Raw genomic sequence first — 24,486 nt, 5'->3', positions numbered from 1 at the left:
CAGGTGAAAGTAAGTAATTGAGTGAAGCTAGGGAATGGTGATGCCTATGGGGCCTCAGAGAGCAGATGTCTAAGGAAGGGACTGCAGCTCAGCTCCAGTTGACAACTACACTGAAGGGACTAGACTCTAGTGCTGCCAGATCACCCCCTTTACCAGAAAACCTGAACATATAGATTTTTATTTTGTCTTTCCTTAAAGTTGGCTCAATAGTGTAAAAATGATCTTCAGGTCAGATGAAACATATCTGTGTCCAGATCTGACTTTTGCATAACCAGTTAGGGACCTCTTTTTTTTTTTCCATTCACATATCCTTTAGCATATATTACTTTGTGTTGATGTTGATTTTTAGGTTTCAGTCCTATTTTCCCAACCAGAGCTATTGGGGTGCTCAGGGGATAGATAATGAGGGCCTGGACTAGGACAATGTAGCAGAAAGAACAGGAAAACTACACTAAAGAGGAACTTTTGAAAAATGTTTAAAATAGAAATGAAATTGATTTGGCCACTGATTAGATTTGTAGCACAAGGAAGGGAAGGCGATCTGGAAACTGTCAGCCTGTTAGGCTGAAAGGATTATATCATCATCAGCGAAATGGGGTGTCTGGTGTGTGTTGCATGTATAGGGTGGAAAAAAAGAATTTGTTGTTTTGGTTGAATTTGTGATATACGTTAGGCATCCTTGTGGTGGTGTCCAGCAAATAATGTATATGTGGTGATGACTGGGATAATGTTGGGGCTGAGATTATTTTAGGAGTGGGAGGCAGCTATGGAGTCAGTGAAAGAGACACAGAGAAACTATAGAGGTAGAGAACAAATAACATCATGCTATGAAGAGAAACTCAAGGAGGGAGAAGGGTATCCAGAAGGAGAGAATGGTCAATAGTGTTTCAGAGAGAACAGGGGGATGAAGAAGACTCATAGATTTATCAATAAGGCCATTTGCGGTCTTAGAATAAGAGCTGAAGCAGAACCTGGATTGCAACGGGTTAAAGACTGACTTGGTAGCAAGGAGGAGAAGAGAGTTTGTATGGACTCCCCTTTTCAAAAGTTTGCAGGTCAAAGGAAGAAAAGAAATAAAGGCATTAGCTCACACATATCAGGATAGGGTGTCAAGTGAAGCTGGAAGAGACACAGTAGACAGGAAAAGGAGAAGGATTGAGAAAGGCAAATTCTATGGCAGTGAGTAAGAAAGTCAAATATATGGAAGGATAACAGGCTACCTTCAGAAATGGGAATTTTACACATGGAGAGATGGGAGGTAGAATATTTCTGAGCAATGGGAACATGTGCTAATATTTGCTTGGGACTTGAGACCAGGTGATGATGAAGGTCATTGGGAATAATGAGCCAGATGCAGTATCTGTCCTGTACTGTATGTCTATAATTGAAAAAGTCATGTACATGAAATTTGACATTACTAAGGATGGTAGGGTTGAAGTGATGAGGACCAAAATGTTTGAATTCCTTAAAGGAGGGAGAATTACATTAGAAGATAAGGACTGGAACACATGATTTTGTTAGGTACTTTGGAATAGCCAAGATAATCACAAAATATGAATTTTGTCCATAAGACATCATTACCTCCTTAGAGATATAAGAATGAAGCATAATATTGGGAGTGACAAGTTTTCAATCAAACTCTAAATGGCATAAAATAGATCATGATTAGGGATTCATCAAAGTGAGAAATCATTGGGGGTCACAGAAGCCTTCTTGTAACAGTGGGCCTTGCATTGAGTTTTAAAGGATGGGTAGAGGACAGAACAAAAACTGAGAGTTTAAAGCTATGTTATTATTCTAGTTTTATTATCTACTCAGAAATGGACTTGGATAAGTCTGGGTCTCAGTTCCCTTATCTATAAATGGAAGGTTTTCATTAGGTAATCTCAAGGGTTGGCTTCCAATCTTTGACAGTTTTTGATTATGAAGAACATTCCAGGTGGAGGACATAGCATTCTGAAAAAATGCTTGTAAAGTGGAATCACCTGATCTGCACTCTATGCATCATTAAGTTACATTATTATGAATCTCTCTAAGTAAAAAAAAGTTGCTAGAATTTAGAATCGGCTAGTGAAGCATACAGATGCTCCTAATTAAACAGAAGTCAGGGTTAATAGGGTACATTTTATTAAGCTATTTTGGTTAACCTTGGTGCAGATTTAAATGTGCCTAAAACTTGCATGAGGTTTACCAGTTTGTGCAAATCCCTCAATATTCTCTGTCACTGAACTAGAAATCATAGCATTAAGTGGTTTGACATTTAAGATAATGGATCTAGTTCTGCAACTATCCATGAAAGCTGATTTCATTACTATAGAGTTATATCAACATTACCATGTTTTTTTCAGGAACGTTTTTAAAGTAGCTATATAACAATTTTTGCCCACTTCCATTTTCTTTCTTACCCAGTGTAGGACTTGTCCTAAAGGCTGATGTTAACAGACTGTGTGAGTGTGTGTGTGTTTGTGTGTGTGTGTACATGCTCATGCATTTCTTCTACAGTGTGATATTTCACCCTCACCCTCCAGCTTTCTGCTGTCGGGTAAGGTATACATGTGGTAGCCATACCACTGCTGACACCCACAAGTTTCTTGTTGGCTCTGCTGTAACCCATTCCCCTTGGAGAAGAGTGGCTTTCCCTTTGCCTCAACCATATCAGGGCATCTAAGGTATTCTTATATCTGAAGCTGACACAGCTTTCCAAAATAATATGCATGGAGAAAGGGCTATTGTTTTTTCATATCATCAGAGGGAGCAAGAAGTCATGTTGTACATTGCCTCAACATCTGCAGTGGCCAAATGCTGCCTAATTAATAAAGAAATATAAAAATATCAATATCTGAGTTAAGCACAATCCAGATTGAAGATTTTTAAACCTTGAGGCAGAAGGAAGTGAGGCAAATTAAAATTGTTAACATACTGGATTTCTAAGGCAGGTATAGACCAGCAGATTTTTTTTCAAAAGTTGCTGATGTTGAAAGAACTATTCCGTGGGTTAATTATTCCCCACTCCTCACAGTGCCCTCAAGTATGAGAATTCCCACTCCAAGTCCCAGGAGAGAATCTAAGGGAGGAACATGTACAACTGCTCTCCACTGACCTATGTGGTAGGTATATTTAGAAGAAGGAAGCAGGCATTCTAGGCTCTGTGCCTTCTGGAGTTTTCTGTCTCTGATCTGCTTACTGAGGGGGAGCAGTGCAGATAGGAATCTGCATGTTGAACCCTCCTGTGCTTTTGGGTAAAGTCTGCAGTTGTTCATCAGTTCCAGTGACTGGGGAGGTAAGTCTGTTTCTGATTAGAAGGAATGACTGCAGTATATTAATCATATATTCCTCAAACCAACATAATGGATTCTCTTTTTTAAAGTTTAGAGTGTCATTGAACCTAAATTTAGAGAAAATGAATGTAATTATTAATAAGGCTTCAGGAGGGCCAATCGAGAAACGCTTCCTCTTCCACTTCAGACAGATGACCAGTAAAGGGGAGCGGAGAATGCAGCTTAGTTCTGCAGCCCCAAGGCCTTGTCGATATTTCACTCTCACTCCACTCCTTATTAGACAGGCATATTTCTTGGCTGCAAAAGGTGATTTTAGGTGGATCATGGATAATCATTTAAAATGTTAATAGTAGTTCATGCATTCACTCACTCATTTATTCAATCAATGTTTACTGAGTGCCTACTATGCCTCAGGCACTGTTCCAGACACTGATGAAGACATTAGCCCCTCCATAAGCAACAGAACATCATGTCCCTCATTTTATAAATTCAGAGATCTCAACAAATAAAGCCTCTTGATGTTACAGTCTCCTGTACAAACACTGGAACCCTGACCCCCTATTGATTCTAAATGTTTTACTGGACAAATACTTTGACCTCTTTCAAATGCAGGTTATCAGTGCCCTTTCCAACAGTCTCTTTGAAGTTTGCTCTCTTGCAACCACGATGTCCACCTTCTTCCTGCCTGCTGAGCCTTTCTCTCATCTCCTTCCTGAAGGTCATGACACCCAGCCTTAAGGCCTGCTGATCACAGACAAGTCTTAGAGGGGCTCACATATAAAGAAAGGTCCTGGAATTTTATTTCATAAAGACCTGAGATGGCAGGGACAATCCAGCTTCTGGCTGGCGAACACTTTCCTTCCTTCCTCCAGTGCACTGCTTATAAACCATGTTATCTTGTTTTTAAATTCTAATTCTGATGACACAACAGTCCTGGGAAGATGGTGATGAGCAAAACAGACAAAGTTCTTGAAATACTGATGCTCATGTTGTTATGGAGGAAAATGGTCAATACTATCCCTCCTCCTAAAATTAGTTTTTAAAAAATCAGGTAACATTGTGAAGAAAACAAAAGAGCTATATATATCTTTTAATGTATTTAGGAAAATATGACCAGTTTGTGATTTTGTGCATATTTTTCTTAACATTATATTCATGCTCACATTTCATTATGACAAGGGAAAGATCTAAAGTAATTCACGTTTCCTATTTTCTTCTGGACCTTACTACAGAAGAACCTAAAGGATAGTGCTGCATGGATGTTTAGAGGCATCTAAATCTCAAAATGGCCAGAGCAGAACTCTTGATCCTCTCTCTTCCCATCCAACTTGTTCCTTCCACTGAGTGTCCCATCTAGAATGTTACTCCAAGGGGGCAGGGATTTTGTATTATTCACAACCGTTTCCCCGAAGCCAAGAAAAGTACTTTGCATATAGAAGCATTCAATAAATATCTTTGAAATGAATGAATGGGGATAAATACATTGGGTATAGTGGTTAATTTTGTGTGTCAACTTGATTGGCTGTGGTTTCCAGTTGCTAGGTCAAACACTAGTTTAGATGTTGCTGAGAAGGTATTTTGTAAATGTGATTGGCATTTACAGTTACTGTAAGTAAAGGAGATTACCCTCGATAATGTGGGTGGGCCTCATGCTATTGATTGAAAGCATTGAGAGCAAAAACTGAGGTTTCCAGGAAAAGAAGAAATTCTGTCTCCACACTGTACTGTAGAAGCGTTGGCCAAGTTTCCAGCATGCCCTGCAGATTTCAGGCTAAAGATTGCAACATCAACTCTCATCTGAGTTTCCAGCTTCAACCTGCCTGACAGATTTTGGACTTGCCAGCTTCCACAATTGCAGGAAATGATTCCTTAAAATAAATCTCTTATTATATGTATGTTGGTTCTGTTTCTATTGGTTCTGTTTCTCTGAAGAACCCTGACTGATACAAAAGGCATGCCAAAAATCATAGGGTGATTCTCAAATAACTAAAGTCCAGAGAACACTGATGTGATGGCTGTACTATTTCTTTCCTTAACAGAAATCTGAAGTGAATGGGCAGATTTATTTTCTGGCTTGGGTTTAGCCTTTCTTCCACCCCTTCCATCTCACTCACTCTCTCCTGCCTGCCCCAACATCCTCAGTGAGTGCCTTAGGCTGTGAAAAATGTTGCCACTCACTGAATTGAACTGCTTTGGATATTTTCAATATATAAATATAGCTGAACTCATTTTAGTGTAATTGGAATAAAATATAATCTTGTTTTCAGTGGCGGTTTTAAAGCCCTGTCGAGGAACACCTCTGGGCTCAATCTACTTTGCAAACAGTGGGTTATTTCCTTCTTGCTAGCCAATTCAATTAGATTCATATTTACTGAGTGGTTCTGAAGCACAGAGCAGGAAACCAAGTGAAGTGGAGCTGGCTACAGAATGAGATAATTCACTGTCCTCAAGAAGCCTACACTCTACTTAATGAAGCCAACCAGTGCGAATGGCTGCCTTCCCTTGTAGAGAACACACAGTTGCAACAGCCCAGCCTTCATCTTCCCATCCCTCTCATAGAATGTACCGTATTTGCTGTTGCTGTCAGTCATTTGCGCTCACCAGGGCTGCCAAACCCTGATCTCTTAGCCTGGAATTCCTGAAACCTTTTCTGGGGGAGAGGAGATGGGAGGTTCTGCTGATGCTTTGCATGTCTCTTTTCATGTCCTGAAAGCTTGCGGCAGAAGTGGAAACTTTATTATCATTTTGAGAAAGAACAGAAGATTAAGTGCAAATGTACATAAATCTAAGACAAATAAATTATATTATTCAGGAAATAGAAAAGGAAAAAAAAAACAAAAATAAGGCTGTGGTTTCCAGTTGCTAGGTCAAACACTAGTTTAGATGTTGCTGAGAAGGTATTTTGTAGATGTGATTGCCATTTACAGTTACTGTAAGTAAAGGAGATTACACTCGATAATGTGGGTGGGCCTCATGCTATTGATTGAAAGCATTGAGAGCAAAAACTGGCAATTTTCCAGAATAGTACTCAGGTAGATACATTTATCCTGGATTCCTTTCTTTTCCTTATTTCTCCCATTCTATGTTTTAGTAGGTCCAAATTGCTCTACTTTTAAATAGATCCGAATTCTGTTGACTTTTTTCTTTCTTTTTTTTTTTAATTTTTATGAGCACATAGCAGGTATATTCCATGTCTTGTTCTTTTCACCATCACCTCTTGCATCTTAAGTGATCTTCCTCTTTCCAGAAATGTTGCCCTGTGGTCCTTTCCCTACATAGAAGCTGGAATGATCCTTTAACAATGTAAAACAGGGCGACAGAGTGAGACTCTGTCTCAAAGGAAAAAAAAGTGCAAAACAGGCCGAGCGCAGTGGCTCATGCAGGTAATCCCAGCAATTTGGGAGGCTGAGGTGGGCTGATCACCTGAGGTCAGGAGTTCTGAACCAGCCTGGCCAACATGGCAAAACCCCATCTCTACTAAAAATACAAAAATTAGCCAAGTGTGGTGGCGGGCGCCTGTAGTCCCAGCTACTCAGGAGGCTGAGGCATGAGAATCGTTTGAACCCGGGAGGCAGAGGTTGCAGTGAGCCAAAATTGTGCCAGTGCACTCCAACCTAGGTGACAGAGGGAGACTGTCTCAAAAAAAATAAAAGTAAAACAAGTGATGCCTATTTATATCTTCTGTTTACTCTGTTTATATCTTCTAGTTACTTTTCAAGAAGTAGAATGAATTCCAAATTTCTTATTCTAGTCCAAAAAGCACCATGTGGTTTGGTTCCTGTGGGTACCTCAGCCCTCATTTCCTACCACGCTGCTCTTCGAGCACTGCTCCAGCCACACTGGCCTTATTTTGGCTGTCTCTTGATGCTCCTAAGTCTGCAGGGCATTTTTACCTGCTATGCTTCTCTTGTGCAATGCTGTTTCTTGCCCACATTGTTACCTGGCTAGCTTCTCATCATTTTCTTTACCATAATTATCATCATCTGCCATTATATCATGTGTTTATTCACATATTTGTCAATTACCTCAACTGGAATATAAGCTCCAGGAGGGGCAGGTGCTTTTTTTGTTGTTCATCACTACTCAGTATGTCCTCCTTGCTTTTCCAGAACTGAGCCTAAGATACATTTTGCTGAGTAAATGTCTGCAGAATGGGGAAATCTGAAACTTATACTTTGAGCCTTCTCTCTGAACTCTGAGTTTCAATGGCCAAGGACACCTGCAGAGGTGGCTAGAATGTCTAGGATCTCCAGGGTTGTGGTTCTCAGACATTGACGTGTATCTGAATGAATTGGGAAGCTTGCTAAAAACACCAGTTTGAGTTCATCTCATTTTAGATTAAGATCCTCTTAGTCTGTATTCCACCCAAACATCCCAAGGGTCCTAGTAGGTTGTGGTGGATGCCTATTCGTTTGACCTGTCTGATTCCATTCTACCTTCCTCTGATGATAATGCCCTGATATTCTTTTGGTGCACGTGGTTGAAGTATGCCTAATTGCATCTTCTAGGTTCCATGGACATGCATGTGATCCAGACCTAGGCATTTAGCATTTTCCATCTTCCTGGTGAGAAGAATTGACTTCTGCGTAAAAATATGACAAATTTATCCAAAAAGACTCAATCCTAGGGCTTTTTTAAATTAGAACTATTGGGTATAATAAATAATTTCGTGCTAGGGTCAAAGAGCTTTGACACTATAAACTTGGAACTTTGGGACCACCATGAGGGAAGGGTCAAAACAAAGTCAATAAAAAAGACAGCAGAATTAAGAGATGAAGAGAGATACTTCTGACAAATTGTTTGGACACCTGGAACAGCACATGTGAAACTAGGACTATGCTTCGAACTTTCAGTTGTGTGTGCCAATAAATCCCTCTCCCTCCTCTTTTATTCTTAAACCAGTTAAGTAAAGTAGACTTCTTTCTTGTTCACCAAAAGAGTTCTAGATATCTAGATAGAGAAAAAAAATAGAAAATAAGAGACAGAGATTCCTGAAAAGGAAAATTAAACTTCCGAAGACTGGAGATAGGATAGGATTAAATCAAGGCTAGGGAACAAAAAGTGAACGAAGCCAGATTTGGGCAGGGGTTTGAGAAATAAAGAAGTTCATGAACTATCAACACAGGCTGTCAGTAGAAATTCTGGATGCTAGGTATAGATGGTGAAAGTTTCATCAAAGGCAAGGTGAGTTTTCCAGTTGGTCTGAAGGCCCAGGCTCAAAGGCTGACAGATATGGAGCTGTTTCAAGCTGGACCTAAAGACAGAGCTGTATACCTTTACAATGCCCACCTCCACCTGCACATTGCATCCTGGAATTAACCACAATACAGAGCTGATTCACATTTAGAAAGTTGTCTGAAAGTGTTTGGGTGACTCACCATGGAGAACAGGAATGGGAGAGAAGAGGCCAGATCACAATACTAATATCTGATTCTAACAGGAAAAAAAATCTATTTTTTGACTATTGGGGATACAACTGCATATTTGGTATTGTGAAAGGAAAATAAATCTTGGGGCCCCAAAGTCACTAAGCTAAAGGGAAAAGTCAAACTGGGAACTGTTAGGGTACACCTGCCTCCCATTCTATTCAAAGCCACCCCTCTGCTCACTGAGATAAATGCATATCTGATTGCCTCCTTTGGAGAGGCTAATCAGAAACTCAAAAGAATGCAACCATTTGTCTCTTATCTACCTATGACCTGGAAGACCCTTCCCTGCTTCAAGTTGTCCCTCCTTTCCAGACCGAACCAATTGTTCATCTTACATATGTTGATTGATGTCTCATGTCTCCCTAAAATGTATAAAGCCAAACTGTGTCCTGACCACCTTGGGCACATGTCGACGGGACCTTCTGAGGCTGTGTCATAGGCACTCATCCTCAACCTTGGCAAAATAAACTTTCTAGATTAACTAAGACATGTCTCAGATACTCAGAGTTCACAAAATGAATCTTTGGCAGATTCCTCTGGTGTCCCCTGTGACACGGAATGACTGAATCAGTCTCTGCTCACAGACCACCCAAGCTACCATTTCAGCCATTTCATTTATTTGCAAATGGACAGGCATTGTGGCCAGAATATACAACTGAAAAAGTTCCAGATGAGTATAAAAGTGGCCCAGAGGTAGCTTACTTAAAGCCTAGTTGTCCTGTGAAATCTATCTTTCAAAACTCTAAATACCATCTCTAGTTTCAAATGATGCCTGAGGGGCTTGTGAATCTATAGTCTTTATCACCTTAGAGGTTGAAACTCTCCTAATGTCTGGATCTAGCATCTGCACTGAAATGAAAAGATGCTTCAGAGCAGCTGGAGGAAATATAAATCAAGACAAAGCAAGCACTCCTGAAGCTTCAGTACAAATACCCCTTGACCTGACTGCCCAGCCAGAGCTATCAAAAGTAATGTGTAATAACTGAACAAGACCATTCTATGCTCCAGTGAACCAAGGCAAACACTGAGGAAATCCCTCAAATGAAAATTATCTGGGACCAGGGCACAGATGTCATTTAAATTTAACTGTTTACAAGCATCTAAAAGTAGAGGATTATCCAACCATTATATTTAAAAAAATTAATAGTCTTTTTTATATTTTTGAGTTTAACTAGTGGGTAGAAATTTAAAATACCACACAGTTTGCATTATTAATGTAACTGCTGAAATGACACACTGAATAGATGAAGTAAATACTTGCTTTGTTATTAACATATTATCTGTCTGGACTTTTGTTTTTAGAAGAGGATAAGAAAGTTAGGAACTACAAAACCTAAGCAGGTGCAGGGATGATTATAACTTGCATGAGACGGTAATGCTGTATTATTATCCCACCTAAATATGAAGAAGTTTATAAAATTGATACAGGAGATAGAAAGAAATTATTTAGACAGATAGTAAGGGCAACAGAGACCTTGGCGGAATTTCTGTTTTAACAAAAAGCAGCCCCCAAATCATTTCTTTTCTAACAAAGAGCAGTCTGAAAAATCAAGCTGTAGACATAGATAAGCAAGTTGGAAGCTTTCACGGTGAATGCTGGCAGCTGTGCCAGTGGAAAAGGGCTACCTGGAAGCCAGGTATGTTCAACATGAAGGCTCCATCTTCCCTTTCCTTTTTCACCCCGAGTACAGTACAGAGAAGCAGGCGACATGGCGCCAGCCAGGTAGAGAACTCACTTGCATAATAAAAAATTAGAGTGGGGTGGCCAGCTTTTTCGCACGCTATGCAAATGGCACATCTAGCCTTAACCAGTTTTTTGAGCCTTATGCAAATGGCAGACCTGGTCTGACCAATCTTTCATGCCCTATGTAAATTAGACACTGCCTCCTCTTATTCAACTGTAAAACCCATTACATTTCACCACAGACCAGAAGACCTGCTTGGGACCCCTCTCTCTGAAGGAGAGAGCGTTTCTCTTTCTTTCGCCTATTAAACCTCTGCTTTTAACCTCACTCCTTGTGTGACCACATCCTTGATTTCCTTGGCATTGAGACAATGAACCTTGGGCATTACTCCCAGACGAACAGTGCCATTTCAAAAGCTTAGCCATAATGCTCCTTTGAATATTACATGTAATGCTATATGGCACTGTGATTCAAAAAGAATACCATAGGTTGATATAAAGCATGCTTAATTTTTTTTTTTTAAATAAAAATGATAGGAACAGTAAGACAGCCTGGAGCAGAAACTGAAGTGGAGTATAGTCTCTTTTTCTTACTTATTATGAATATGTAAAAGTTTTACAAAACATAGTGTAACACTGAATGCTTTGTGTGGTTTCTAAAAACATCTTAAATGGAGAACAACTCTCCAGTATTAATTAATTAATTCATTCATTCAACAAGTACTTATTTGGTATCTACCTTTTAGCCTCTGAGGAAAGAACAATGAATGTAATAGACAAGGGCTCTGGGGTGTATAATTGGGAAGCTGTAGCTTAATAAGAGAAACAGATGTTAAAAGATAATTATACAAATAAACATATACTCACTATCATGGAAGTCCTATTGTGGAAAAGCACAGGATCCCATGAGAACAATTAACAGAGATACCAAATAATAAATCAAGAGTGAGGGTGTCTATTAAGGTAACCCCAAAGTAGTAGCATTTATGGTAAGAACTGCTACAATTGAGAAATTGAGAGAAGCCCAATATGACCTTCAATTTCACTAATCCTTTTTTTCTGTTGTATACAATGTGATGTTAATTCATCTAATAAAAATTTTAATTCTGTGATTTCCATTGTTCCACTTTTATAGTTTCAACTATCTTCTGAAACTCCCCATTTCTTTATACACTATATCAATTTTTCCTATTGACTTTATCTTAAACTTTTTATTTGGAAACTATTATAGATTCCCAGAAAGTTGTGAAGATAGTGCAGAGGGGCCCCATGTACCCCTCACCCAGGTTCTCCAACTGATTACATCTTACATAACTATGATATAATATCAAAATCAGGAAAGTGACATTGACATAAAGTGTGTATAGTTCTGTGTAATTTTATTGCATATGTAGATTCATGTAACAAGCATTCCAATTAAGTAACAGAACTATTCCATTACTGCAATGATCTCCCTCACACTAGTTCTTTATAATCAGTCGTACCCATCCCACATCCTTCCCCACTATCACTAACTCCTGGCAACCACTAATCTGTTCTCCATCTCTATAATTCTGTTATTTCAAGAGTGTTATATCAATGGAATAATACAGTATTATAACCTTTTAATACTGGCTTTTTTCACTCAACCTAATGCCCTTGAGAGACATCCAAGTTTTTGCGTGTATCAATAGTTCATTTCTTTTTTATTGGAATAGTACTCCGAAGTATGAATATACCACAGTTTGTTTAACCATTCATCTATTGTAGGATATTTTGGCTGTTTCCAGTTTTGGGCTATTTCTTATGAACTTTTAAATACATTAATTATAGTTATTTATCCTAATTATCTTTTAGACCAACATTTGAGACTTTTACTGCTCTGTTTCTGTTGACAAATGTTTTTCTCTTGATGATGATCACATTTTCCTGTTTCTTCTCATGTCTAGTAATTTTTTACTATATATTAGATATTTTGAATGATGCACCATAGAGACTCTAAATTCTGCTATCTTCCCCCAAGAATGTTGAGTTCGGTTTGGTAGGCAGTTATATGACTGACATATCATCCAGAGTATGTGGAGACTTGGTTTTATGTGTCATTAGGGTGAGCCTATTTTAGATTTTCCCTTAACCCAAGGGGAATCCCTTATTCTTGTGACTTATCCTTTACTCTTAAGGTATAAGCCTCTTGAGATTTTTAGGGAAAACCTAATGTGCTTACCACCCCCACACTCCCCAACAGGCTGGATTCAAACTCCAAACTCTGACTTTTATATGGTGGACAGTAACTAAAATCTCTGTTCATTTTTCTTTCCCCCAGTTTCTAGCTATTTTTTCTTTCTGTGCTCCTTGGTATTTGTACATTTGTACATTTGTAGCTCAGGGATCAAGCTGGGGAAGTTTACACTCAGGTGTCGAGTTTCTGCTATGGCTTACTTCTGAAATTTCCAGGAACTCTGGAAGAATCAAACTCCGTGATCTGACTCCTCAGGTCAATACAACTTCAGTTTGTGCTGAAGTTTTGCTGCCCCACATCCCTCAGCCTGGGACGTAGCTTCAAGGGAAAAGCTGCATAAACATGGATTTCACACAGTGTGGTTCCTTTCTTTTGAAAGTTGATTCTCTTTTAGTTTTTGCTTGTTTTGTTACTCTCCCATATCTTAAAGCAGGTTTCTAAAAATGTGCTCACAGTTTATTATTTCTATCAATAGGAGGATTAGTCTGATACAAAGTACTCTGCCCTGTTTTAATATGATTTGTTTTTGAATTTTGTCAGAATTATGTCTATTTTTCTGTGGAAATCATTTGTGGAGTTCGTAGTCTAACTTTCCATGGATAAAAACATATTTTAAAAAAACCTCCTTTAAGCATTGTCTTCTGACAACTGAGGAATTTCTCTATTTGTTCTCCTTTAATTCAAAATTTAAAAAGTCAATTTACCAGGAATAAAAGTTTACTGATTTGAGAGACAATGAATTCTTACCACATTTAAGCCCAATGTTACTCAAACAGCCTGTTTATGAAATAAAGGTCAGTCAAATGGGAACATTTTACTTATTTATTAGCCAGTCATGAAGTCCTCTGCAGGACTTATACATCTAGATCTGACATGACATAGGCTTTCCTCCTGCCTTTATTCAACCTTTATCATCTTAAAAAATTTCTCTGATATCCTAGTGTGGAATCATAAGCTTAAAGTGTCTGCTTAAAGTTTATTTTGTAGTCTTTTTATTTTATCTGAGTAAATTGATTCCAGTTTACTTGACGTTTCATTTTGATATGGACAGGAGACAGGAAAACACTGGAAAGAAGGGGGTAGTTCCCCGGCAAAGGCCCCAACCTCAAGCATGGAACCCCACGGCTCTACATGGGAACAGGCGTTTCTGTTTTAGTGCCCAAATATTGCCTTTTGGCCCACCATGCCCCCCACCCTGTACCCATATAAACCCCGAACCCTGGGCTCCATGAACAGAAGAGCAGAGGAGCAGAAGAGTGGCATAATAGAGAAGGAGAGAAGAGAAGGAGTGTCTGAATGTCAAGAGAAGTTTGGATGGGGATGGTTGGAGAGATGGCCGAAGGATGGCCAAACTCCTGGGGAAGATTATCTTCCCACTCCAACCCCTTTCCAGCTCCCCATTCATCTCACTGAGAGCCACCTCCATCCAGCAATAAGATCCTCCACATTTACCATCCTTCAACTTGTCCATGTGACCTGATTCTTCCCGGACTCCAGACAAGAACCTGGGTACCAAAAAGGCACTGAACTGGTTAACACTTAAGCTGTCTGCAGATGGCAGAGCTAAAGGAGCACTGTAACACACCTACTGGGGCTTCGGGAGTCGCAGGCACCCACCTCTAGATGCTACCATGGGGCCAAAGCCCAAAAGCCCTCCCCCCCGGCTCCCATACCTGCCTGTCTGCATGCTCCCCCTCCCATAAGGTTTGAGTGCACGGCAGCCCAACAGATGAGCGTATCGGAGAACTCTCCTGTTTCAATTTAATTACTTTCCCTAGAGAACATTGCTTTTTAGCAACTGAAGGGCCCTGCTTTCTTCATTATTCTTTCCTAAATTCTACTTATCTTTGAGTATCCATCCAGTTCATGTCTTCTGAATTTTCCCACCACTGAACCTATTCCACCTTTTTTGGGTAGGGTTTTCCCTCCTGACATATAAATTAACACACATTCCAAGCTGTGCAGAGGATGAACTAGTATGTTTGAAGGCAACTGAGATGAGGATGGGAATAGAAAAGAGGTGGCCTCCCAAAGTACTTTTAAAGCTGGTATGGTTACAATCAGACTTTGGGAAGCTGCTTCTTTTCAGGTATACACCTCAAACTAACTGTGTCTTGTCTCATTTTATAATCACCTCATATGAGTATAATATTCTTTCACAATAAGATCAGAAGATTCTTGAGGGCAAATAGCTTGTCTACTTCTCTCCCCGTAGCACTGAACATAGTGCCTCACACAAAGGTAGAAGTTTATTTGATGTGTTCCTTTGAATTTTAACCACTTGGCTGAATCCCTAAGTTTTCTTTGCTAATTTGTCAAACAGTGTTTATCCAAACTTTCGTCCTACTAAAGAGCATGAAGATACACCCTGAAAATTTATAATTTGGCCTAAGCTTAATTATCCAGCCACATTTCACACTACTCTGCTTTCTCCCTCACTAACTATGCTCTTGCTCTACCGGTCTTCTCTCAATATTTAAACACACAGGAATTCCTGCCTCAGAGCCTACGCACTTGCTATTTCCTCTGCCTAGAATGGACATGGCATGGTTAGCTGTTTCTTGTCACATCGGTATCACATCAAATGGTCATTCCACAGAGAGGTCTTACCAAAGTGTCCTGTTCCCTTAAATCTGACCCAAATACTCCTTTGTTCAGTACTCTGTTTTCCTTTTTTAAATTATTATTATTTTAAGACAGGGTCTCACTCTGTCACTCACACTGGGGTGCAGTGGCACAATCTCTGCTCACTGCAACCTTTGCCTTCTGAGTTTAAGCCATCCTCCCATCTCAGCCTCCCAAGTAGCTGGGACTACAGGCAAACACCACAATGCCAGGCTAATTTTTATATTTTTTGTAGAGATGAGGTTTTGCCATGTTGCCCAGACTGGTCTCAAACTCCTAGGCTCCAGTGATCTACCTGCCTCAGCCTCCCAAAGTGCTGGGATTACGGACATGAGTCACTGTTTTACTTTCTTTTTAGCACTTACTAGTAACTAAAATTATCCTTTTGATATTTGTTTGTGTTTATTGCTTATCTTCTCATGTTAGAACCTAAGCTCCATGAGGGTGAGGAATTTTGTCTCATTCACATCAGTATCCCAAATACCTAGAACAGTGCCTAAATGAACAGTTGTCACCCTCTGTGCTATCTTGAAAACAATTTGTGGTAGATACACATTTCAATGTACTTAATGGTAAATTGATTTCAGTGAAAAATGGCTCAGAGGTAGAGGCTACAGAGATGTTTTTAAAGAATAAACAGATCATTCATTTAAATTTAATTCCATCCAATGAGACCACAGGTTATAAGATGTACCAATGAGAAAAACTCAGTTCTTACAACAACTCTGTGAGATAGACATACTATAATAATCTCCATTTTATGGATGAGGACAGTGAGAGAAAAGGTTAGATAAAGACTTAAATAGGTTGATTTGGCTGAAGTTGTAAAGCCATTAGGTGACTAAACTGGGAATGAAAACCAGGCAGTTTGATTTCAGTCTATGGTTATAACCACTGTGCCTCATCTCTATTTAGGAATGCAAAGTATATTCACTTTAGTTCTCTCATTTATTCACCATGCAAATCTAGCATTATTACTTTACATATGCTTTTACAAATAGTTTAGAATAATAATATTGGACTTGGGGTTGAGTTCCAGGGTATATTACTAATCAATATAACCCTCAATCTAACTTCTTCATTCCTCAGTCCCTGAATATGTAAAATGAAGGCTTGGTTGAGTCTTATTAAAGATCAACTAATATTTTATTAATTGTTTTTAAGTTATGAGAGCCCTAGGCATCATGATGCTGATAAATTTAACAAGAGTATTGTTAGGAATATTTAATATCCTACCTGGACTTTATTCATCTCCAGTTTGTTCTTCTCATTGGCACTCTGGTCTTGTTTGCTAGCTCCCTTTTTCTGAGGGCCTTTCCCAAAGAAGATGTAATTTACAAAGGCATACTCCAGCAGAGCCAGGAACACAAACACAAAGCAACCCATCAGATAAATATCAATTGCTTTGACATAAGGGATCTTTGGCAGGGTCTCCCTGAGGTGGGTGCTGATGGTTGTCATTGTAAGCACTGTTGTGATTCCTGTGAAAGAGAAAGACAACACTTAGCTGAAGGCACCACTATTAAGTTCCTTTTTCAAGATTGAGAGGACAGATGCCATTTGCCATTTCCTTATTGGCGCCCCTGAGTGATCGCAGTAGCATGATAAACCACTGGGCAAAAAGGGCAGATATTTTGAAAGGCAAGGCATTAGCCTCTCTACATAGTCCATTAATGAATCATAAAGTAGAATGTGTAGTTAATTAAGGGTTGAAAACATTTTTTTAATTGCACAAAATAAAAACAAAAGCAGATGGAAAAGCAGATCAAAATCCCATTGAAATCCTGCTATTGAATGTCGCTCACTTTGTTACATGACCACATCTTTCTTCTTCCTTTTCTCAGCATCTCATTCATGGTGCTCCTAAATCTGTCTTTGTGATACTAATCTCTATAGCAGCCTCTACCAAATTGAAAGCTGTTGACTAGTTTGAGATCTACTTCATCCCATGAATCTAAAGGACACCCAAGTTACAAGGTCAGTATTGCATTTTAAAATAATTGTGTGTCATTCATAGCAAAACATTACCAAAAGAGGAAACATGAGAAATGTCATAATTTGTATCAAGTGCTTGATTTATGTATATTTTACATTTCCTATAATCTTGTTGCTTTGATATTTCAAATATTCTCTATTTTCTTGGTTCCAGAACCTAGAATGAATTAGTTCCCTGATGTCAGAAAACAACTTCTTAAAAATTTGAACTTGGATTTGTTGAAGAAGTTTAAGACTGTAAGTTCATAAAAGACAGATTTTATTTTATTTACTTTGTTATATGTAGCATTCTTAATAGTATAATGTTTGTTTAGCTGTATAACAAATATTTTGCGTCGATGATGGTGATGATGAAGTGATAATTGCGAAAAGCAAGAAGTGAAAAAGAAGTTGGAATCTAGTGTAGATATTTGTTCTGCAATACTAATATTATACATTTGTATAGTGTTGTACAGTTTTAAACACTTACAATTATAAATTATCTTACATGGCTGTCATAACAGCCTGAAAATGATAGGGAGTGTATATTATTCTCATTTTATAACCGGGTAAACAGAAAATCTGAGATTAATTATTTTGTTTTAGGCCACCCAGCTAGGGTCAAAAAAGCATAGAAATGTTACACAATAGCATTTAAAATAAGCAATGAGATGAAAAGGTAAAATCTAAAATTTGATAGAGGCTCTTAAAAATAAAGTCAGAAAGTATAAAATAGATAGTAAAGACAGAGGAAAACTTCCAAAGGGAATGGAAGGTAGCAAAATGAAATGAAGGGAAAAATAGTTTCGCATTCATTTGCCAATCAGATTATTCTAGATGTATATTCCCGGATTTGACGATTCAACTTTTAGAAGAACAGATAAAGTAGGAGGTCAGGGCTACCATACAAAAAATTAAAGTGGTTCAGATCAGTAATAAATTCTAATGTGCTGGACTGATATAAAATGCCATAATGAGTGATCTTTCTTATTTCTTTGAAAAAACCTTTAAATTTCACCTGATACAATTCCAGCTAATGTGCTTCACAGAAATGAATGAGTCACTTATAAATTTACCAATTGCATTTCTGCTTCTACTCCTTGTTTTACATTTTTAAGCAAAAAGTGTTAGGAAATGAATGCCATTTTAAATTACATATGTTTTAAAATATCTCAAGTTTTATAGTACAAAGAATAGCTTAAACAAGCACCTTTATATACTGACATCTCTAATATCTCCAATTAAAATAGTATTAGCTTTGAGGATAGAATAGTAAGGAAAACCACAATTCATAAACTTATTAGTTATTATTCTCTGCTGTGGACATCATCCACTGTTTTTTTCTTAAGTGTAGCATATAGACCTAACAATACTCACGTTCAAGTAATATGTGCAGATGCATATGTGTGATAGATACTATTATTTGTTTGCTTTCTTTAATCTTAGGCTGTTCAAAGATTGATAAGGGGCTGCAAACACTTGACTTTGTGAGCTTTATGTATTCAGCCATTACAAATAAGCTGTAGTGATGACAATTAGTGTAGCTGTGAACAGGTATGCTGATCATCTAGTCCAGCTTAACAGTCTCTGAAGTGAAGAGATGAAATATGTTAGTTTAGCCAGAAATGATGTGTGTGTGCGTGTGTGTGTGCGAGAATTAGCCCCAGAAAGAGATAACTGAAATGGCTGTAGGATCAAATAATGACACAGACTTGCACATCCCCAGATTCACCAGACAGACCTTACACATTCTAACCTTCCAAGGAATCCTTTAAAGTCTCAAATATAGCCTGTCAGCTTTCAGCAATTAATTAACCATGACAGGATTAGTTCTAAATTTTGTTCCCCCAAGAAGGAAATCATTTTTATTGTGTCTTGACCACAGATTATTAATATATCTGATGGATTGTCTGTGCCTTATTCAAGTGTAATAAGCTCCATTTAAAGGAGACTTGGCTTGATACGATTTAATTTTAGTTAGTATTCAAAGGATAGTATTTCTCAGCAATTGACAGCTTGTTATTAGTCACAAGGTTTAGCTTTCTCCAAATTCACTTGAAAATAGTGCATTGTACATGTTCATCACTGTTAAAAGCAGGGATTAAAAGGGAAGTCATCCCAAAGTTAGTAAAAATTAGTGTAATGAGAATTTAAAAATATATTCAATGAGACACATAGTGCTAGATATATTCCAAGATTTTTGTTTGTTTGTTTTGGTAAAATGCTAAAAAGACAGTACATTGTAGAATATTCGTTGTGGACATGCTTACATTTAGATGTTTTATATTCAGGGACTTGTATGATGATCTAATTCTTTAGCTTGCTATAAGAGAGCCCTTGCCTATAATTCCTGATATTGGTGATTTGTTTGAAAGTAAAATCTGTTAGCTCTCTGCAGTGCTGAGAATGTATTACCTAGTGCGACTCTGGCTGCAGATGCATCATAGTTGATCCAAAAAGACACCCAGGACAGAATTGTAATCAGTGTAGAAGGCATGTAGGTTTGCAAAATGAAGTAACCAATGTTTCTCTTTAGACGAAAACTTAGTGACAGTCGTGGATATGCTCCTGAGTTGAGAAACAAAAGACAAGTAATCAGACCATCATTTGGTTGGAATAATCTTCTTCCTTTCACAGCACCCCTAGTACATTTTGGGGGAAACAACCTCACCTGTTGTGAACTCCACCTTCTTAGACACCATCTTGTAGTCAACAATTGAAAATTGAGGAAGTTCGATTTTATTAACACCAGTTACTGCCCCTTCTCCTCCATTCCAGTAAAATTCAATGTCATCAGTGGTATAGCCATCTGAAACCAATAAACACAGCACGATTAAACAAAGTTTAGGAAATCATTTTGAATACCACCTGGGAGCTAGAGGAAAAATTCCCAGCACAAAAGTGGTAAGGTGGCATTGCTTTAAACTAAGGTGGTATGCAGGTCTCATGTGGAGTGCTATTTCTGATGGTTTGTTAGTAGCTGCATTGAAAGAATGGGTGCATCTGGCATTACTGGACTTAAGCTCTGGATCGTTTAGTGATATCTGATGTCATTGCTGCAAATTTATTCTTATTGTATCTACTAATTTGCATTCCTTGGTTAAATTGGGGGATGGCTGAATTCTAGGTACCTGGACATGGCTTTGGCTATGTGCTACTTAACAACAACAATAGCACAACAAGTAATAATAATTGAGCACATATTTGTTAAAAGGATAACAGATAGTGTAAAGAGATGAAGTGTAATGAGAGACCAAGTTTATATACAGCCATTACACGATTAAGACATTAAAAACTACATATTTCTTTTAGAAAATTTGGCAAGCTTTTATTCATATCCTTTGAGTATAGCTAATATTATTATAGCTAATATGTGGGTGAAAGTCTTAGGACTATATAAATTCTTGATAATGCTTTTATATCTTTATATTTATGAGAGTGAACTTCAGTAAATTTAAGGGGAATGTGTAGGGAACTGTAGATTGTAATAGAAGGGCTTGTCCTCAGGCCTTCAGCATGAAGGCCCTATGCTGATGGCCTAATCTCTTCTCACTCTGCTCCCACCTGGCAGTGGTCTAGCTGGGTTATCATTATGTATAAGAGTAACTTGCATAAGAAGAATGTACAGATGTATTTTAAAAATCTAAAAATAATTTTAGGCATATTTTAAGACTATATTTTTCTCTATCAGCTAGAGACAAAGACGATCTTTCTAAATTCATTTTCTATTTAGGTTCACCTCAAATAAAAAAGCAGAAAATATTTTTTTTCATTAGAATTGCAGGGGCTAGTGTTTCAAAGGTAACCACATAAGCTTTTTGTAGTGGACATCATGCTGACCTATTTTTGATTAAAGCCAGTAATACCTTTTCGAGAAATAAAAAATGATGTATTTGATATTTAGAAGTTGAATGCCAGGTGCCAAAGGGTCATCATCAACTTGTCCTTGCAAGAATGTAAGAAATTTTAAGCTATTCATCCCCACTCCCCTCCTCGCTTTTAAAAAGGAAAACAAAACTGTCTTAACTTTACTGCTTTAAACTGGCTTCCAGATATAATCACCAGTGTCTGAAAGACTGAGACCCTCTTTACTATTGGACTCAGAATAATCTACATGGGACTAATTGGCATATTGGGGATTTTACCAAGTTTGGGTATGATTCTGTAAGATTGATTCTAAATATCTCCTTGAGAATTCGATAAAAACCTGCCAATAAAATCCACAGAAAAATATACACAGATAGATGATAGATAGATAGATAGATAGATAGATAGATAGATAGATAGATAGATAGATGGAATTTGATGGCAATTTCAGGAGATCATGGATCCCATTCATGGATTTTAGAATACAAAACTCCTTCCTTAGTTGAAATGGTTAGTGGCAATATGACAGCTTAAATTCAACCCAGATTCCTTCCTTTCCAATTCTAATTCAACCATGAGTTACCTCTCCTAAGCCCAGCAGGAAGTAGTATCTGGGGAATGTGAGTTCTCAGCCCTGTCTGGTTCCAGTGGACAATGGCATCATGGGATTTTCTTTCCCTCCTCAGCCACTAGAGGGAACCTAGGGACTGGTAGCATGGAGTCCTTGGGTGGGGATTAGAACAGTGGGATCAAAGAAGATAGCTGGGTGAAGGGGCTGTTGGGCCTACCAAAGAAGGAAGGATATTACCACCTGTGTGACTGTTTGGAGGAACTTCTGTCATCTCAGTCCTTTAAGGGGATGTGGGAAAGTTAAAAAGGTGGGCTGAGAAATTGCCATACTGTTTTCCATAGATATTGTGCTAATTTACCTTCCTACCAACAGAGCATCAACGTTTCCATTTCACAACATCTATTGTTTTTTGACTTTTTAAAAATACAATTCGATTTAGCAATCCCACTACTGGGTATCTACTCAAAGGAAAAGAAGTCATTATATATAAAAGACTGCGTTCGTACATTTATCACAACACAATTTACAATAGCAAAGATATGGAGCAAACCTAAGTGCCCACCAACTGATGAATGCATAAGAAAAATGTGGCATATATATATACCATGGAGTACTACTCAACCATAATGGCGTGAACCCCGGAGGCGGAGCTTGCAGTGAGCGGAGATCACGCCACTGCACTCCAGCCTCGGCGACACAGTGAGACTCCGTCTCAAAAAAAAAAAAAAAAAAAAAAAAAAAAGAAAAGAACAAAAGAACAAAATAATGTATCTTGCAGCAACTTGGATGGAGTTGGAGGCCATTATCCTATATGAAGTAACTCAGGAACAGAAAACCAAATATTGCATGTTCTTATTTATAAGTGAGAGCTAAGCTACGGGTAGGCAAAGGCATACACGGTGGTATAAGGAATGTTGGAGACTCAGAAGTGGGGAGGCTGGGAGGAGGGTAAGGGATAAAAAAATCACCTATCAGGTACAATGTACACTATTTGGGTAATGGATACATCAATAACCCAGACTTCACCACTGTATAATTCATCCATGTAAGTAAAAACCCCTAAAGCTATTGAAAAAAAAGAGAGAAGAAAAGGCAGGTTGGGTCACTGAGAGAGAGAGAGAGAGAGAGACTACCTCCTGGTGCATCAACAGGCTGGAGCTCACTATGCTTTCCATCTAGAACTTTGTTCCTTTTAAGGTGATCTGGCAGCTGGGCCCAAACCCCAAAGAATATGCAAGAAAAAATAACAATGCATATAAGGAACCCAGTAGCCCTAGAGAAGGAAAACAAGTGGAACAACTAGATTAGGTATCATCTAGTGAAAAGAACTGAGGAGGAAGCAAATAATAGCTTGAACTCTTCATTCCTCACTCTTGGTAGAAATATAGGAACACTTACAGATATCTGATTACAGCCCAGGCAACTTTTTATTCTAAAACTCAATGGTTTTTTTTAATATATGAAATGTCTTAGATAAATTGAAGAGAAGATGGCTACTGATGAGGCCAGAATTTGTGGCTTGGAAGACAATTTTATAGATATTTGGAAAGCATGAAGAAACTATAAAAGCTTTGAAGGACCCATCTAGGAGATCTAATATATGAATAGTGGGCATTCCTTAAAGAAGGGAGTTATATAGAAGAGGAGCCATAATAAACAAAAAGAAAATACAAATTCCCCAGAGCTTACTAAATAAATTATTTTGCAGATTGGCAAGCTGACAATATCAGGTCATCCCAATGTCATTCCTAGACTCCAAGGGTGTAATAATAGTCTTACAATCTTCCAGACAGAAAGTACAAGGTGTTTTCAATGGAAAAAGTATTGAACTTCTTATACACAATGCTGGAAAGAAAAGATTATAGAATGACATCCACAGAACATTTAGAATATAGGCATAAAGGACAGCAACTCTGAGACCCAAAAGTACTACTCCCTGCCAAAATACCACTTCTTTCCAGAGAAGATATATAAAGATTCAGAGGACATATCATCTAGGTACCTGCATGAGGAAACTCTTCTACAGAAGATTCTAATCAAACAGATCAATCAGGACAGATAAGGGAATCCACCTTAGAAACAGAGGAACTGTAAAGAATCATGACTAATCAAGTTCATGCAAATTAATTTGAAAATGTGGATGAAATGGGTAATTTTCTCAGAAAATTTTCCCAAATCAGGAGGCACAGAAAATCAAAACAGCTTGATTTCATCCCTACAAACAGATATTCAAGAACTGATAATTCTATTGCTACTTAAACAGTTCCAAAGCATAGGCTAAAAATGAAAATTTCTAAATTATTTTCATAAAGTAAGCAGAACATATTAGCAAACAAAATCCAGTAGTACTTTAAATAATAAAGCATAATTAATATGGTATTCTAAGTTTAATATTAGAAAATCTAGTAATATATTTCATTATAATAACAAATCTAAGGAGAAAAAAAACCCATATGATTATTTATACAGATACTAAAATGGCATTTGATAACTTTCAACACCAGTTCTCTTTCAACAAAGCAAAAAACATTATTCAATAAATATGAGAAAGGGCCAGGTGCCGTGGCTCACGCCCGTAATCCCAGCACTTTGGGAGGCCAAGGCGGGCGGATCACGAGGCCAGGAGATTGCGACCATCCTGGCTAACACGGTGAAACCCCGTCTCTACTAAAAATACAAAAAATTAGCCAGGCGTGGTGGCGGGCCCCTATGGTCTCAGCTACTCAGGAGGCTGAGGCGGGAGAATGGCGTGAACCCGGGAGGGGGAGCTTGCAGGCTTGCAGTGAGCCGAGATAGCGCCACTGCACTCCAGCTGCGGTGACAGAGCGAGACTCCCTCTC

At 38.2% G+C, this 24,486-nt stretch overlaps 1 protein-coding gene across 4 annotated transcripts in view; it reads right to left on the bottom strand.

Annotated features, from left to right (window-relative positions):
- The window catches only part of GABRB1 (gamma-aminobutyric acid type A receptor subunit beta1), a 433,789-nt gene that overhangs the window by 6,431 nt on the left and 402,872 nt on the right, over positions 1-24,486 (bottom strand). For all 4 annotated transcript variants that reach the window (XM_054485740.1, XM_054485739.1, XM_054485738.1 and 1 more), the window contains 3 exons: positions 19,880-20,017; positions 19,624-19,776; positions 16,471-16,715 (listed from right to left, as the gene is read on the bottom strand). In XM_054485740.1, coding sequence (XP_054341715.1) covers positions 16,471-16,715; positions 19,624-19,776; positions 19,880-20,017 — 536 coding nt within the window. The remainder of the gene's footprint in view (positions 1-16,470; positions 16,716-19,623; positions 19,777-19,879; positions 20,018-24,486) is intronic.

Source organism: Pongo pygmaeus, chromosome 3 (genome assembly GCF_028885625.2).
Source record: "Pongo pygmaeus isolate AG05252 chromosome 3, NHGRI_mPonPyg2-v2.0_pri, whole genome shotgun sequence".
NCBI classification, from domain to species: domain Eukaryota; kingdom Metazoa; phylum Chordata; class Mammalia; order Primates; family Hominidae; genus Pongo; species Pongo pygmaeus.
The sequence above is the reverse complement of the archived record's forward strand: the minus strand, read 5'-3'. Positions and strand labels throughout refer to the sequence as shown.